This window comes from Scomber scombrus, chromosome 8 (assembly GCF_963691925.1).
Source record: "Scomber scombrus chromosome 8, fScoSco1.1, whole genome shotgun sequence".
NCBI lineage: Eukaryota > Metazoa > Chordata > Actinopteri > Scombriformes > Scombridae > Scomber > Scomber scombrus.
The window spans coordinates 3308206-3324658 of record NC_084977.1 but is presented as its reverse complement, the minus strand read 5'-3'; the positions used below and the strand labels follow the sequence as shown (position 1 = coordinate 3324658).

At 38.5% G+C, this 16453-nt stretch overlaps 1 protein-coding gene across 3 annotated transcripts in view; it reads right to left on the bottom strand.

Moving 5' to 3' along the window:
* mcf2l2 (MCF.2 cell line derived transforming sequence-like 2) overlaps nucleotides 1-16453 on the bottom strand; it is a 148643-nt gene that overhangs the window by 60701 nt on the left and 71489 nt on the right. For all 3 annotated transcript variants that reach the window (XM_062423509.1, XM_062423508.1, XM_062423507.1), the window contains exons 16-17: nucleotides 5074-5140; nucleotides 2450-2565 (exon numbers count right to left, since the gene is read on the bottom strand). In XM_062423509.1, the coding sequence (XP_062279493.1) occupies nucleotides 2450-2565; nucleotides 5074-5140 (183 nt within the window). The remainder of the gene's footprint in view (nucleotides 1-2449; nucleotides 2566-5073; nucleotides 5141-16453) is intronic.

The window sequence follows — 16453 nt, the reverse complement described above, 5'->3', positions numbered from 1 at the left end:
AAAATGTCATAAAAGATGCTTAAAGGAACATTTAACTGCAGTTTTGTAACTATAACTTTTCTCCATCTATCTATGTTTCATTTGTTTAACTCATAGTTGTCATGTATCATATACAGATTATAAACCAATATCCTCCTTACTAACACATGAACACACACTCACACTCATTTTTCTGCTTTTATTTTGTCAAATAAACACACTTGAGTTTTCTGTCTTTCTGTCACTGCATTATATTATTTGTTCTTTGTCATTTTTTGTGTAATTTTTAATTTGTGCAAAAGAAACTAAACTAAAGTAAACTAAACTAAAACTAAACTACACTAAACTAAACCCAACTAATGTGTTTTTAGTGTTAAACTACAGGTTTTATGATACTATGTGTGGCCAATGAACTAAACTAAACTAAACTAAACTAAACCTACACTAAACTGAAATTAACTAAAGTAAAATGAACTAAACTTACACTAAAGTAAATTAAACTCAACTAAAACTAAAGTAAACTAAACCTACACTAAAGTTAACTAAAGTGAACTAAACCTAAAGTAAACTCAAACTAAACATAACTTATAACAACTGTATGATATCATGTGTGGTGAATCCGGGTAAAAACTATTAAAAACACAACAATGAGTCACATTATCACATGTTACCATGAACACACACACACACTGTCCTGCTGTTTGAAATACTCACTAGAGCACCAAATGTAGATTCATCTACAGCTGAACATAGTCCTCAATAAATGCACTATTCTATCCTGTGTGTGTTATGTTTGATAAAAGTGACAGCAACCAGCTGGGTTTAGAAAACAAGTGAGCGTCTGTAGAAATGAAAATACACATTTGTGACTTGTTTTCAACAGTTTACATCTTCAGCAGGAACCAGCTGTCTTGTGACTGAGAAACACAGACACGGCAGGGAAATCGGAAAGTATTAACTCAGCTTTTAGTGACATGAGTCATCATATCCCATCCTTTCTTTACTGTACTCTGTGTGTGTTTTTGTCTACAGCTGGGCTCTATGGTGCAGCACTTTACTGCTTAGTGAAAACATACTTGAACGCAGTGGTGTGAGTTATGAGAAATAAATGGATTTTAAACTCTGACGTTATTCAATCTGTTATGGTTCCTCTCTCTGTATAAAACATTCCAGTAGCAGCTTCTCATTTTTAGCTTGTGGATCACCTCTTTCACTGGTTATAATGACAAATGTGGCAACTCATATCATCTGCTTTAATTATAGTCACTTCCATATCATATCAATCATTTAAAGTAGGGATGCACCGAAATGAAAATTCTTGTCCGAAACTGAAAACCGAAAATGAGGAAACCAAGGCCGAAGGCCGAAAACCGAAAATGAGGAAACCAAGGCCGAAAACCGAAACACTGAAAGAAATTAAAAAATGCGATCAGTATCGGTCCGGGGGGGGGGGGGTGTCGGTCTAATAAGCAGCAACACAGAGTTATAAGGACGCTTTACTCTCACGCACTGCATTTATAGTCACACAAACACACACACCTTCTACTGTGCTGTGCGCTTCTCCGTCTCCAAGCGGGTTCTCCGCATCCATCGCGGCCTGGATCATTTCTCGTGCGCGCTGCTTTAATCCCACATCCAGGTAATGATCTTTATAACGCGGATCAAGTACAGTCGCAATGAAGTGCAGAGGATCCAAATAGATCTCAGTGAAACGTGTGCTCACAGACTCTAAGAGTGTACTACACTTTAGTGCTGCAATTAAAGGAATAACGTCTGCTACAGATGCATCAGAGGAGCTGATCTCTTTAGTTAGCTGTTTCGGCCGTGTTGTTTCGGTGATAAAAGTATTTCGGCCTAAAACCGAAAATGCGCTTTTGGGCCATTTCCGGCCGAAGATTTTCGGTGGCCGAATTTTCGGTGCATCCCTAATTTAAATGAATCCATTTAATCATTTGTAACCAGGATCTCCAGTATTTGGATTAAGAGGCACGTGACAGGTGTGCTAAATTCAGCCTATAGGCGGTTTAATGTACCCCACATCCAATCAACACTGCATATCTTCTGCTGATATGTATTTTATGTAACTATCTTGGCACAATAAATTCATTTCTATATAATGTAATTTTCAGGCATATTTTATTCTATATCCTATTTTCAAATGAAGACTGTGCCTTATTTGTACACTGCTTAACACAAAAGCATCTGTCAAATGATTAATGTAAATGTAGTGCTGAGCTGTGTCATTTAGATAGAAATATGTATCAGATCAGACTCTGTATAGGCAGATATTTGTTATCCAAGGAACAGGATCAAGGATTTTCCTATATCTTATGCATAAAAGGAAATAATCTATCATCTTTATTTAGTATACAGCAGTTCCTCATTCCTCTATATGCCAGGTTATCTTGTGCTCAGCTTCCAAGATACAGAATATATATCAGGGCAGTGTGCAGAAAAACATCCCGCCTACCTGTTGTGAAATTCATATATCTGTGGCAGGTTACCAAACAGCACATCTCTCTTGTTCTCTAGGGACGGGGGGATGAGGTGGCTGAGCTCCGAGTTATCCAGCTCTGCAAAATAACCCTGTGGAAGAGGAGGAGGAAAAAAAAGGCAAATAGAAAAAAGACCCATAAATAAACTGGCACAGGGGCGGCAAAAAACGCAACCCAGAGATCAATGCCTGCAGGTGATGAGAATGACAAATAGACTAATATACACTAACACACCGTGCTCTGTTTGATGTGATCAATATACTATACAGTCAGAATCAATGCCTTCCTGATGGGAGTTCCACCACTAATCCAACAGAAAATGGATGGGACATATTCAACCCAGGAGATCATATGAAGTTCATACACTGGCAGGAAGCTGCAAGTTGGATTTATGAGGAGAACAAATGCAGTGTTCTTTTCTACTGAATGGAAATCGATGTGGTTAATGAGCTCAGAGATGCACCGATAGTCATGGTAGCTATTGGATATCTGGATTGGAGACTATTTGCATGGAGAATGTAGCTGCAAATCCAATACACAGAGCTGTGTCAAGCTCAGAAATACAAGACAACACATTGAGTTCTCTTCTATCATCCGTAACATAACACAACATTTATTTAATGATTACCTAATGAGGAGGAACTAAAGTGCATCTTTTGACTAATAACTCCATATGGGGCATATGTAATGATCACTAATAAACGTGACGTTGATTACACTGGCTGTCTGTATTGGATGAAATTTAAAGATTAGCACTGTGCATCAGTATGAGTTACTGTATGACAGCATGGCCTTTGTGAGAGCTCTTTAACAATCGGGATATAAACAGTATGTAGCTGTATTTGGAGAATTTACGTATCAAATGTGCTTTCAATTGAAGTGATGGAGGACATAATCCACAGTGTGAAGCTTATATGAGTCTTCAGCAGTCTGAGTTAGTCAAGCCTTTTTAAGGGCATTAGGAAGGGATCTTCTGATTTCTGGCCTGGGTTAGGGTTAGGGGGGGGGGGGGGGGGGGGGGGGGGGTTAAAAATTCAGCCTGTGAGTGACTATGTATGATGTCTTCTGTGGCTCTAAGAGAGTTACACAAGTGACATAACTTGAGTAATCTCAGTTTGGGTTTGAAGACACAGAAAGCCTGTGACACAACCTAAGTGGATGAAGTTTGAAAGATGTGGGCATTAAACCGACAGGGAGGGTCTAACAAAAATATACCGCATCATGGGAAGTGTGGGAAACAATATTTTTGGACCCACCCATATTTTTGGAAAGTCAAGATATCTCAGCTTCTGTTGCTTCAGCTTTGTCCATTCTTTAATTCAATCTGTTTTGAGTCCCTTAGTTACAATGAAGATACTATTAAAAGTAACTGTCCTGTATTCAAAATGTTACTCATATAAAAGTAAATAAATAGTATCAGGAAAATGCAGATATGTATGAAGCAGTTTAGACCTGGCAGGTGATTCAATCAGAAGTGGACAGCTGAGACAAATTGCCGTTCACACCTGTCTCTATTATGTATCTAGAGCTGATCACTTGTGTCCAGATTCCTATGTCACCACTTCTGCTAGAAGCTCAAAGGTCCCCACGCACAGTTATTAAGTAAGTCAGACAAGTCCCAGACTTGTTTTTGGTACAGCCTAAAAAGGGCTCACAGGTTCCAAGAACTAATACAGATAACCGGGTTAACCAAATCACCACTGATGCACTTTAACCAAATCAACCACCACGTCCTACATTGATGACATATTTTCCTGTTAGGTCCTTTACGGTCACACATGAGGACCACCTGAGACCCATGTTAATGCCAGGTGTAAACAGGGTCTCTGAGAGGTAAAAGTACTCATTATGAATAATAGTCTATATTCAGATTCTACATAGATTCTATATCATATTTTTGTTTTATTATTACTGATGCATTCATGTAAACAGATTTTCAGTGTTGTAGCTAATAGAAAATGGAGCTAATTTTGCCTACTTCACATATTGGGTAGTTCATTATATACCACAGCATCATATTATTAACATATCATTCATATTGTGTAGGCTGCACATAGTGGAGTAGAATTAAAAAGAGTAAATATGTTACTTTGATCATTTCCATCTCTTTCTAACTATTAATACACATTGGAAAAACATGGAGTGTTACCTGAACCAGTATATTTAAATATATAAATAAGATCTAATTTTTGTAGTTTTGTAGTAGTTTTGTAGACTGATTTTATAACAAGACAACAGTTAAATAAACCACTTTTTTGGAGGTAAAAAGCGAGCCCGCCTAAAACACAGTAAAGAGTAAATCAATACACCGGAAAACTGTGCGCACAACCACAGCAAATACCTGAATGCAGTCCAGGTGGTTACTCAATGAATTGTGATGATTCATAACCTGTCTGATAGTAACTAAGTGATGACAATATACAAAAGCAATACAATAATCCAAAGTTGTAATAAGATGTACCAAGAGCAAATATCAAAAATTGTTTATTGGTTTATTTCTCAAGCTAATCCAACTTAACAGTATAAGATTGCATCTATATTGAGCCATGACGTGTAGTGAAATGGTTGACAAAATCCTTTAGGAAGAGATATACTGTACCTCCATAATGCTTTGCAGCTCCTCAACATATAGCCTCTCGGTTTCAATCAGCTCAGTCATTATGTGTCTGTGGAAAAAAAAAATAAAGAATGGAGGGATTTTTAATGAAGAGAAAATCATAATGAAACCCTTCCTACATAATCCTCCCCCCTCAGCCATTCATTTATTCATCCCCCCAGTGTTGTTGTACTCAGTTTGAGGAAGTCTGATGGAAAGTCTTTCCAGGATGACAAACAAACAAATAAATCAGTAACCAGCAATGAATATGTCAGTTGATGACCAGTTTACGCTGGGCTTAGCTAATGTTGACTTTTTGAACCCACTAACAGGCTAATGACAACAACATAAAAACACTTGTATTGGCTTTTCAATCTTGGTGCAGCAATAATGCAACCCTCATTGAGAAGAGAGTGGTTTGTGGGTGTTTTGGACGAGCAGTGAGATCAGACTTTATCAGGATTTGTCTCCCAATGGACTAATGTGGTCCTATTACAGAAGACTACTTTACTGTGGATAGAGAGGTAGTAAAATTACTTCCTTGTTTCTTTGTGGCAGCCACATCCATCAGACTCATTTATTGTCTAAGATCACCATCACCAATAGTACGCAACCGAAAACACGATAAAAACAAGGTACAGGACTATTAGAAAGAAGTTAACAGTCTATGTTCACCAATACGTCCATCTTCATGTTCAATTAGAGCAACTTCCATCATCAATCATCAAGAAACATTCATGTGTAACTTTCTTGACTTGCTTAATCAATTCTGTGGGATTACTTCTGCTTAAAGGCAGTCAACCTTTGTGGTTTATAGATTGCAATGTTGGCCTGTTGGTCGGTCCACCATGGATAAAGGCATTCATGGTGCCCTGATGATAAATCCTAATCCCTCTGGTGATGCCCTCACTCTTCTTTTAGCACCACCAGGCATTCTTTGACATCTGTGGGTTGAGACAAAATGTCTCAGCAAATTTTTGCCACAAGATTTGAGACAGACATTCATGTTCACCCCAGAATCGATCCTAATCACTTCGGTGATACCTTAAAGGCGAGTCTCACACATTGATCGTGAGGCTCTCGAAATTGACACATGCTTTCACATCAAACATCCACGTGAGTATTGAGAAACAGCAGCCCTCAGGTTTCTCATTGTATAACCAGGTTTTTATTATCCAAATCCAAATTGTGATGTCTTGTAAAGCTGATTCATTTACTTAAATTGTTCGTCTAGGTTTGACCTTAAATATCAACCAGCAGCCTGCAAACTAAAACCATTTTAGGCTACAATGTTTTTATGAATATAAGGTGGTGTAGAAATGCTGGAAAAATGTAGTTTTGAGGTTTAACATGAAAACTCATTCTTGACTTTGGACACAGTATTTTGACACAATAAAAAATCTTAACTCAAGCTCAAATAATGAGCTTTCAATCACATGGAATCCCCCACCAATTGAAGAAAAGATGCATTTAAAAGAGTGCGTATTTAAATGACCAAAAAAGCAGAATCAACACCAAAGCTTCAGTTTATACAATTAATACGTTTAGAACCGGGCCATTGACTGCGTCTTGATAGATTTATATCGATCCAGGAGTCCATGTACCAACACAGACGCATCTTTAATGTTAAAACTGATTTCTGATTATGTTATGCCCCTAACGTTCAGACACCACAAGCATTCCAGGTGTCTCTCTGGTTGTTGCTACAGATCTGTGCTGCTGCTGCCAAACCTTAAGCAACATCCAAACTGTAAGTGAAGCACTTTTCTCTAACTTTGTTATAATGAAGAATGTGCACAAGTACAGGGACACAATGGGCTAGTCTTGTGTGCTCCTTGGTGTGTACAGCTGCACTGTTAGAAAGCGCTCCTAACGTAAGTGCTGGTGCTGATTTGTATAATTTCACCGATGCTCTCATGCACACAGACACACTTATCCTTCTAATGAGACTCATGGACAACATACAGCTATAATTGGGTTTACTGCACATGATGTGTGTATCAGCTGATGCAACTCGGAGGACATTCTATATTCTGCGTAACATGACATGTAAATTGAATGTTCCTTGACGTCGAAAACAGTTTGATGTAAATAAATAGTTAGATGAACCCTTTAGTATATTGCTACATTTGATCCAGGGCTGGGTATTGAACATAATTCAGACACCTGACTGAAATGTGTCTTGCAGCATTGATTACAGATGAAAATCAAGTATTAAAAGTTATTTATATATATCACATTAGAGGTGCAATGATAAGTCGATGGACCAAATAACTGATTAATCAAGAAAATTATATGTAATTTATGTAATTTATGAAATAAGAAAAAACACATTTTTCTACGTACAAATACAAAGTAGACTTCATAAGCAATGTAATGCTCCCTTACTCAATTTTACACACTTTAGCTGCTACAGTCTTACTGGATCTGGCATGACCAGTAATTTGATGTGGCTAATATTAGCGAGTATTATCAAACTTACAGATACAGTAGATTTTTCTGTGTAAGTGACCTTACTGAACTTTTGATTTGTAAAACTGTTACACTACATTTCAGCAATTACCTCTACCCTGTAATTGCCAATTTTTAGACTTTTACAGTATTTTATTAAAGGACAGCTTCATCATTGCCTTAAAACAACAGTCAAGAGCCCAAATAAACAAAAAAAGTCCATATTTCCAGTCCATACTGACCATTAGAAGATTCCTGCATAATAAACTTACAATGTAAGTGATGGAGGACTAAATCCACAGTCCTCCTTATGTGTAAAAATGTATTTAAAAGTTGATCTGAAGCTAATATGAAGCTTCAGCGTCCAAATAAGTCAAATCTTCATCTTCTATGTTTCAACGTTACAGTGTTTTTAGTGGCAAAGTTTTTGTTCTATTTTCAAAGTGAACTTGCCTTCCAATTTATTTAGCACACAATCTACTGCTGCTTCGAATGGTTGCTGCACCTTGTCACTACCCGATGTGAGGCGCTACTTGATGTGAGTCACACATGCGCAGTAGCGTGGGCCATCGTCCGCCATCTTTGATAGTTACGTACGGCAACTCCGCTACGAAAGAGAGAGCTGTCAGTCATTAAACACGTGACCCAAGGAAAGTTTGTGTGTCTGTGTATTTTTCACATTAATACTCATAAATACTTCCTTCAAGGGCTTTTAAAAAAAAAAAAATAGAGTCTAAGTAAAAAGAAAAAAGTCCCAGTCACATCAGCTGCTAATTCAAATCAGGATATATCAATAAAGTTTATATTTAAAAAAACGAATGAACACTGCACATGAGCGACTCACATTGGCGGCTTGGTCGTACTCACATCGGGTAGCGACATTGCGCATGCGCAAAAAACTCGCTTGTGTATTAATACTTCCCCGGTTACATACAGATGTACAAACTTGTGTTGAACTTCTATTGTTTCTATACTTTGTGCGGACTCGCATCCAACTGCTGAAACGTGTATGAAATACATCTATCCAACATATAACAGTAGTTTGTCCAAGTGGTGTTGCCGTAAGTAACTGTCCAAGATGGTGGACGATGGCGGACGCTACTGCGCATGTGTGACTCACATCGGGTAGCGACACACCTCCATGGCCGCCATGCTGGATGTAAACAGAGTCGCTCTACGGTCGTCATCGTCTTTAGCCCGCCGCCCTGTTCTGTGATTGGTTCCCTATCTCAGGCGAAGATTTTGTCTTCGTGGCCATGCTAACTTTCTGAGTGAAGTGGAATGTCGCTGGAAAGAGAACATGGGTTTACCCAGGCTATATAGAAATCACATTGGAAGGGGATCTTTTAATGGCCGGTACGGACAGGAGGAATGATTACAGCTGTCCTATAAGTACATCTACTATAGACAACATATACAGTAAGATGTGACATGTTTAGCTTCTTTTTTTAATGAAATCAAATGAAATCACCTTTGTATTATTAGTACATCAATTCAGGTATAGTATCATTAGAATTTCTGATGATACCTTGGCCAGCTCTCACATGATAGTTATATGTAGGCTATGTTTTAACATATGAAAACTGTTAATAAATTCCTTCTGATCTCCTTTCTGATCCGTGTTCAGATCATATTATTGACCCTCAAGCTCTAACAACCCTAATGATTCAACAATAGTGACATCATCTTTTATTGAGGTTATTAAATTTAAGTGCTAGAGCAAACTGAATTCCATTTGGGTGCAACTGAGTTCTAATTGTTTCCTGTTGTGGAATAAGCTGTTGCTTTTACTGAGTTTTCAGCCTGTGAGCAGCAGACAGCGGTTAGTAATGTCTGTCTGTCAGGAGTTAGGATACATATCAGTGATTAGGGTGGATGTTTATCTATTATCCATGTAGTGAGTCACATAATGTTGTTTTTGTCTTGGTGGTGTGGCGTCAGAACACCATGACGAACAGCTTTGTATTTATTATAATAATGTTATTTAAAAATGAGCTGAAATCAGAAAATAAACAGATTGATACTACATCAGTTTAGAGAGTGCTGGTGGAAATGTGGAAGAAGATCATTGAAAACATCATTATTTTATATTCATCAGGTAGAAACTAAACCCACTTTAAATCAATGTTCATGTTGCTCAGCCTAGGCAGCTTTTTTTAGGGTGATAATCTCAAACACTGCCCCCTATTGACCACCCACCCCTACTCAACACCTGTGTACTGTGACATGTCAAAATGTCCCCCCATAAAAAAATGTCCATTATTATATTTCCTAAAATGGTAATCCATCCTGCTGTAATAATACTCCATTTACTCTATTAAACATTCATTCATCTTAACCTGAAGTATCTGTCACATGCACACAATAGGCACATTGATACAGAGTCACTAATAGAGGGGGGCTGGGATCTGGAAAAGGTTTCCCCCCTGCACAGGTAAATCCAAATATGCAGTATCTATAGGACACACCCGCTTGGTTAGGTTTAGGCATGAAGGGGGATGGTTGGGGGTTAGAGGTCGTGTAGTTAGGTTAGAAGATCAGGCTGCAAGACTGCAGCTAGATCCTTCTCCTGCTGCCCCTCCCTCTCCATTCACACGCACACCCACTAAAACTGTCTCTCTCTCTCCAGTACGCTCACACTGGGACTTTCAGAGGAATCATGTTTAAACTCTCTACAGCTGCTGAACTGAACTACTGAATCTGTCTATGGAGGGGGGAAAAAAACTAAAAAAGAGAAACAGAAAAGAAGAAAATCTGATAAAGAAACCGGAGATAGTGTGAGAGAGAAAGAGAGAGAGAAAAAAAAGAGAGAAGTGGTTGAAAGAGCGAGGCAGAAGCAGTGAGTTTCAGAGGCAGACGGAGACAAGGAGAGAGTGAATTTACAGGAGCTGAGCTGAGCAGAGGAGAAGGGTTTAACTGTACTTCCTCACTCATGGATTGGAGTCGCAAACAGCCTGGTAAGTCAGGAACTCTCTCTCTCTCTGTGTGTGTTTGTGTGTGTGTGTGTGTGTGTGTGTGTTTTGGGAGGGGGGGGGGGGGGGGGGGGGGCAAGATGATGAAGTCAGACAAGTAAATAGTCTCAGAACCCAAAGCTCTTTTTTCCTGCTGGGATGCTGCCGAGTTTGTGCAGGATCGCTCCTGCCAGCCGGCCTGAGGGGGCTTCTTTAGGCTCAGATTGGTAGTTTGGGCATGTTGGGGTTAGTAGGAGAGGACAGAAGAAACAGGGCGTAAAAACTAACACAACCGTAAGAACATAGAGGAGAAAAAGTCATTAAAAAAACAGCTGTTCAGAATTGATTTTTAATGACAGCTCTTACTCGACACTAGCTCCAGCTAACCCTAACCCTAACCCTAACCCAGTGCAGAGGGAGAAGTCAAAGCTGCCAAATACAATCTAAATCCAAAAGTGTGTGTTTAGTTTCTATGTTAGAGGTATACATGTGGGTTTGGATGCTTTTATTCTGAAATCCTAACAAAAAAAACCTAAAAAGTAAACTTGAAAAACAGTCCGACAGATGTTTGTTAAAGTTTATCATGAGCTGGCAGCAGCAGCACAAGATGTAACAGGTGTCTGATACAGCTAAACTCTTTGACATTTTCTCTATATCTAAAAATTAAGAGAATTAAATAAAACCTAGATTTCAGACATCCTGTTGTGAGTTAGTTAGTTAGTTTCCACAAATCAGTGCTGCTAAAAATCTGGCACCTAAATAGCCACAAAAAAGTGGGAACACACTTCAAAAAATATGAAGTTAAAGGAAATAAAATGAACATCCTGTATGGAAGGAAAAGTGACTCATGTAAGAATTGAGAAACGCATGCAGTGTCAGTACTTAAAATGTGATGAGTCTTCCATTCTCCTTTCCGTGTTTCTTTTTTTCTCCTCCCACAGTCTGGCTATCTAAAGCCACACGCAGACCACTATGTATGTTGGAATCCATCTTTATGTCATATAACCAGTTTCTGTCTAAATCACTGACTGCACATGTGTTAACACGTGTAACCCATAGCAACCCGCCATTTATTTCACTTACAACTTTGGCTCAAGGCTGAAACTTCCCCGCTTGCTTTTTCCCCTACAAACTGGCTCCTCTGGGAGTTGTAGTGACCCATAACACCATGCTTTATGTAGACCCACAGAGACTTGTGTCTATCTTTGGAGAGAACCATCATTCCAACCAAAGATGGATGAATAAGAAACTACTAATTTGTCTTTGTTTGACATTTTCAACTAAAACTAACCATAAAATACCTCCTAATTTATGACTGACAGCTGTTTATGAAAGCCTCCGACTACTGTGGATGTCATGCTGGGGAAAACACTTCTCTATTTAAGGCTGGTTTATTTAAATGCACCAGTTACTATTCATTTATAAACACATATGTTTATACTCCAAAACTTTTCAATTTACATTTTTGAAATATAATCAAAACACACGTTACACCTGAAATAGTGTGTCGGCTTGATGGTTAATGGTCCGGTAATGATTTGATTAACTGAACTGGACCTGTATATTAACTCAGGTTAGGCTGTGTTTCAATTAAACCTTTTCAAAGAACACAGTCATTTTTACATATTTGATAAAGTGTGTAGCCTTCTTCTCTTCATCCGAGCTGTCGCTGTACACTGTAAGTCTCACCAAGCTCACTGTCCTCAGACTCTGTGTCAGTCCCAGAGTCAAACAAAGCATCATCCTCTGTTCCATCCAGTGGAAAAACAATAAAGTTAGGGAATCTTTTATTCTTCAGATCTGTGCTCATACTGTGTGTCTCTGCTACAGCTCAATATAACCTACTCATCTGTGCGCTTTTGCATACCACGCTTCAACATCTGCTGCAGTCTCAAACTAGTGTCTCAAAATACTTCTGATCAACACAGTAGATCAGCACCCACATGTGAACCGACCTGGTTTCAGTTTTTAGTTTTCCGAACAACATACAGCATTAATGGGTCATTAATAGTAATAGACACAGTTGAAGTGTGCAGCGCGTGCCTGACATCCCTGTTTATGGTTCATACGCATGGATGCTCACATCGTTATCTTCGCGGTCATCTGTTCTTAGTGTGGATCCAACCTCTCTCTCTCTCTACACCCCACTTTGAAATGAAAAAAAAAAAAAAAAAACACGTTTAAGGTGCGTCTTATACACCGGTTTTATGGTAACATTCATGAATTCCCCATCAGTCATTAATACATGTTTGATTAATCCTTAATGAAAAGTGTATTATATTTATTTATGGGGGAAAAAGACATTTATAATCACTATTTTATGGGACATTTTAGAGAATAGAAAGAATATAGCACAATGATGAATGCTGGTTTTTGAATGTTGTGATAAAAACAAGTCAAATTTGGACATCATCTGCACAAAAATTAACATAAATTCAAAGTTATATTTCCATTTTTGTATAGGAAGTTTTTACAGCTCTCAAATGTAAAAAAAATTGGTCATAAAATGACCCTGCCACCCCCATTTCCTGTTGAGGCTCCAGGTTAAGAGTAGTGGGTACTAGGAGTGGTTAACATTTGAATTGCATTGCTGTTACTGCACCCTAAAGGACTATTTCACAGAAAAAAGGTAGACAGTAAGACTCTTATTTTGTTAAATTTTACAGCTGTGTTAATTTCTAAAACTTGCAAAATATTGTACAGTATATTAAGCAGTATAATTGTGTATTTTATGCCTATGGAGTGTAGTAATCAATATTATGTGGAGGCAGGGTGTCATACATGCTTGTACGTGCAGACATGGTTTTATAAAGTGTTACATATTACCGCAAATTCACTGCTTTCATCCAGCAGTTTAGCTGAGTGCGCTAAATTTAAAACCATTTACGTATAGTACAGGAGACGGTTCAGTTGCGCTCTCTTTCACTTTTTCTTTCAAAGTGGTTTGGATAATGTGGCTTATAACTGTCAGCTTGTTTCCAATGTGCTTGATCGCATGACTGATAGTGTTTCTTGCCAAATAAGACATTGCAATAGTGATGCTGCGCTATTCTCAGAATGTGAGAAGTGACTTTGGTGAATGCACAGTTATCAGAGCCAATAGAAAACTACAAAAATGAGATGGTGAAGTGGAATGATCCTTTAATAAGAATATGATTCAAATGAAAAAGAATCCAATGATTCCCGTGGTGTTAGGGGTGACAGATCTACTGTAGAGTGGAACTGTAGACACACTTAATCAAGGTGCCTCGGAGCAGTTAGCAGATTATTCAGTAAACTCAGTGAATAAATATGTGTGACCGCGGCCTAAATAACAGAAATATTCAACATTCCTGTAATATTTCACCCCAGTGACCATTTACCACTCAATATGTAGAGAACTGACACTGTGTTCCACTGCAGTCACACTATAGTAAAGGAACACTGGTGGATAACACATGTGGTCTGTTTTCTGTGCTCCAGCCCACAGTGAAGAAGTTTCCTCTGTAAACATTAATTTACCGTTAAAACTGCTCATTTATAGAAGCAGGTCACATGGAAGTGTGTGTCAGACTCCATTGGCTATGTGGTTCCCGGCAGCTTACACAATTCAAAATCCACTTCCTGTAATTTAAACTTTGTAAGGGGATCTCATCGGCATTGTCTGTTGTGTTGTAGGAACAAAAGTAAAGGTTTGGTACTGTGGGCTTTTCAAGCAGTAGGTGCTGCTCGGTGTCATATATCAACACCCGAGCACTGATGTGATCAATGAGTGCGGCTGCGATTACATTCTCACTCTGCTGAATCACACTGTTGTTGTTTGGAAAGTTGTCTCACATTTTTAGCTGCCCCGCTTTTAATTATTTGCTAGCGGCTGGGTTCCCATGCTGCTGTTCTCTGATGGACAACGGAAAGTAAAAAGAAGAAAAATGCACTCAAGAGAACAAAGTAGTAGTCTGAAAACTACTGAACTACATTTCCAAATGGGGCTCCCTGACCTTTGACCTTTACTGGAACCTTCACACAGTCTTATAAGACATGACGCTCTACACCGCAGACTAAACACTCACATATCTACTTATTCATTTTACAGCATCACAGACAAACGTAATAACATATCATTTAAATTTGATTTAGGAAATGAAAAACATGTGTTGAAACGTATTAAAAGTAACCATTATGCAACGGGACGGCCACTGTCCGTGTTGTATAATAAAGTGTTGAGGTGGAGCTGATTTCAACCACCTTCCACTGTTTAAGCTATCACAATTAGTATTTTTAGGATCATAATGTGAATAAATAGTACGGTACGGTTTATCTGTAGCTGGCAGATAAAATGAAAAAACTCAGGTAAAGCATAGCGCTACATTAGCTTCCAATGTGGCTCCATGTATCTGTGTGTATATGAGTTTTAATTTTACTATGGAGTCAGTATGTGCAGTATGTATTGTAGTTGATATTGGACAGGTTTTAACACACATCTTTGGAGTGAATCTATATTGTATAGATGTAACATGATGGCATCAGGTTGCATGGTTGAGATGGTTAAGGCTTACCACCTTAACCATCTAACTATATATTTCCTCACAGATATAAAGCCACTAGTTTCCCTCTAAGGGAAGCTCTCAGCCAAAGTGACAGTGTGTGTAGGTTGTGACCACTGAACATAGTATCCAACTATTTTTACTATGCATTTAATTATATGTCTTTTATTCATTCAGAAGTATAGACGGATTATACCACAACATTCGATTTGATGTTCGCTTAATCTCAGGTATAGACTGGCCAGAATCACCCATATCTGTTCAGTTAGAGCAGCTAATGTGTTTCAGGCAGATGCCTCAATAATAGGCAGCTTCTGAATACATTTCTATTACTATTTTTAATTATTTGATTGTTTGACGTAACTCCAAATGTTGCACCTGGCCTGAAACGTGGTCTAACTCAATACTCATTTACTCTTCTCTCTGTTTTTCTGCTTTTTGATGAAATAATGAAATAGAGGGTGAAGGCAGTAGATAAGACTTGGTAGATTAAAGCTATAGATGTTTATCTGGACATCCTACCTTAAGTAAACAAGAAACAGAAAGGACCTTCTCTGTGGTAGAAGGTTTCCACTTTCAAAAACAACAGCAAAAAGTGTTTCTGAACAGGCTCTATGGTGACCATTATTTTGTAGTCGTATTTGATCATGTTAAATGGTCTTCTATGACAACTTGAAGGGTCCCGATGTACAAAGCCTGCACAGTGGATCCTGTCGTGGTCATAAGACCTGTGGATTTGGACACTGGGCCATGTGTTGTCAGAGCTTTCTATTGTCGGTTGACCCCGGCGTTCAGTCAAAATATGCTGCTGTGGAAATATGCGTTCTGCCTATTGTGTGGCAGCGCTGCATAGATGTCAGCAGCTTCTCTACTCAGGGGGCTCCGCTGGGCTAAAGCCCCTCTATTATGATGCTTTTTGCTGGGTCGGCACTTACATTCACTGCATCCTCCACAGAGTTAAAGGCAGTTCGCCAACATGGTGGACGGGCTGTTTTGGAGTGTTTACAGTAAACAATGTCTTATTTTTTTGTGTTTGGAGGGGTTTATATCAAGCATGTTTATTCATTAATCTTGTTTAACAAGAAAAGAAACTTAGCCTCCGACTGAACTCCAGTTCCTTCTGTTATTTCCACTCAGTCGCTCTTCTGTCTGCTTTGTCTCTGACCTCATGCTGATGTAAATAAATGACAGCTGTTTATTGTTATTTATTGAATTCATGTTGATTTTTTTACATTGCCGGCTCTACTTAACGCTATGCATAATTATTGCCCGCACTGTGAGTGATAGGTTGTATCTATCTATCTATCTATCTATCTATCTATCTATCTATCTATCTATCTATCTATCTATCTATCTATCTATCTATCTATCTATCTATCTATCTATCTATCTATCTATCTATCTATCTATCTATCTATCTAACCCCATATTCACAAGTTAGCCGTCACTATTTCAGTA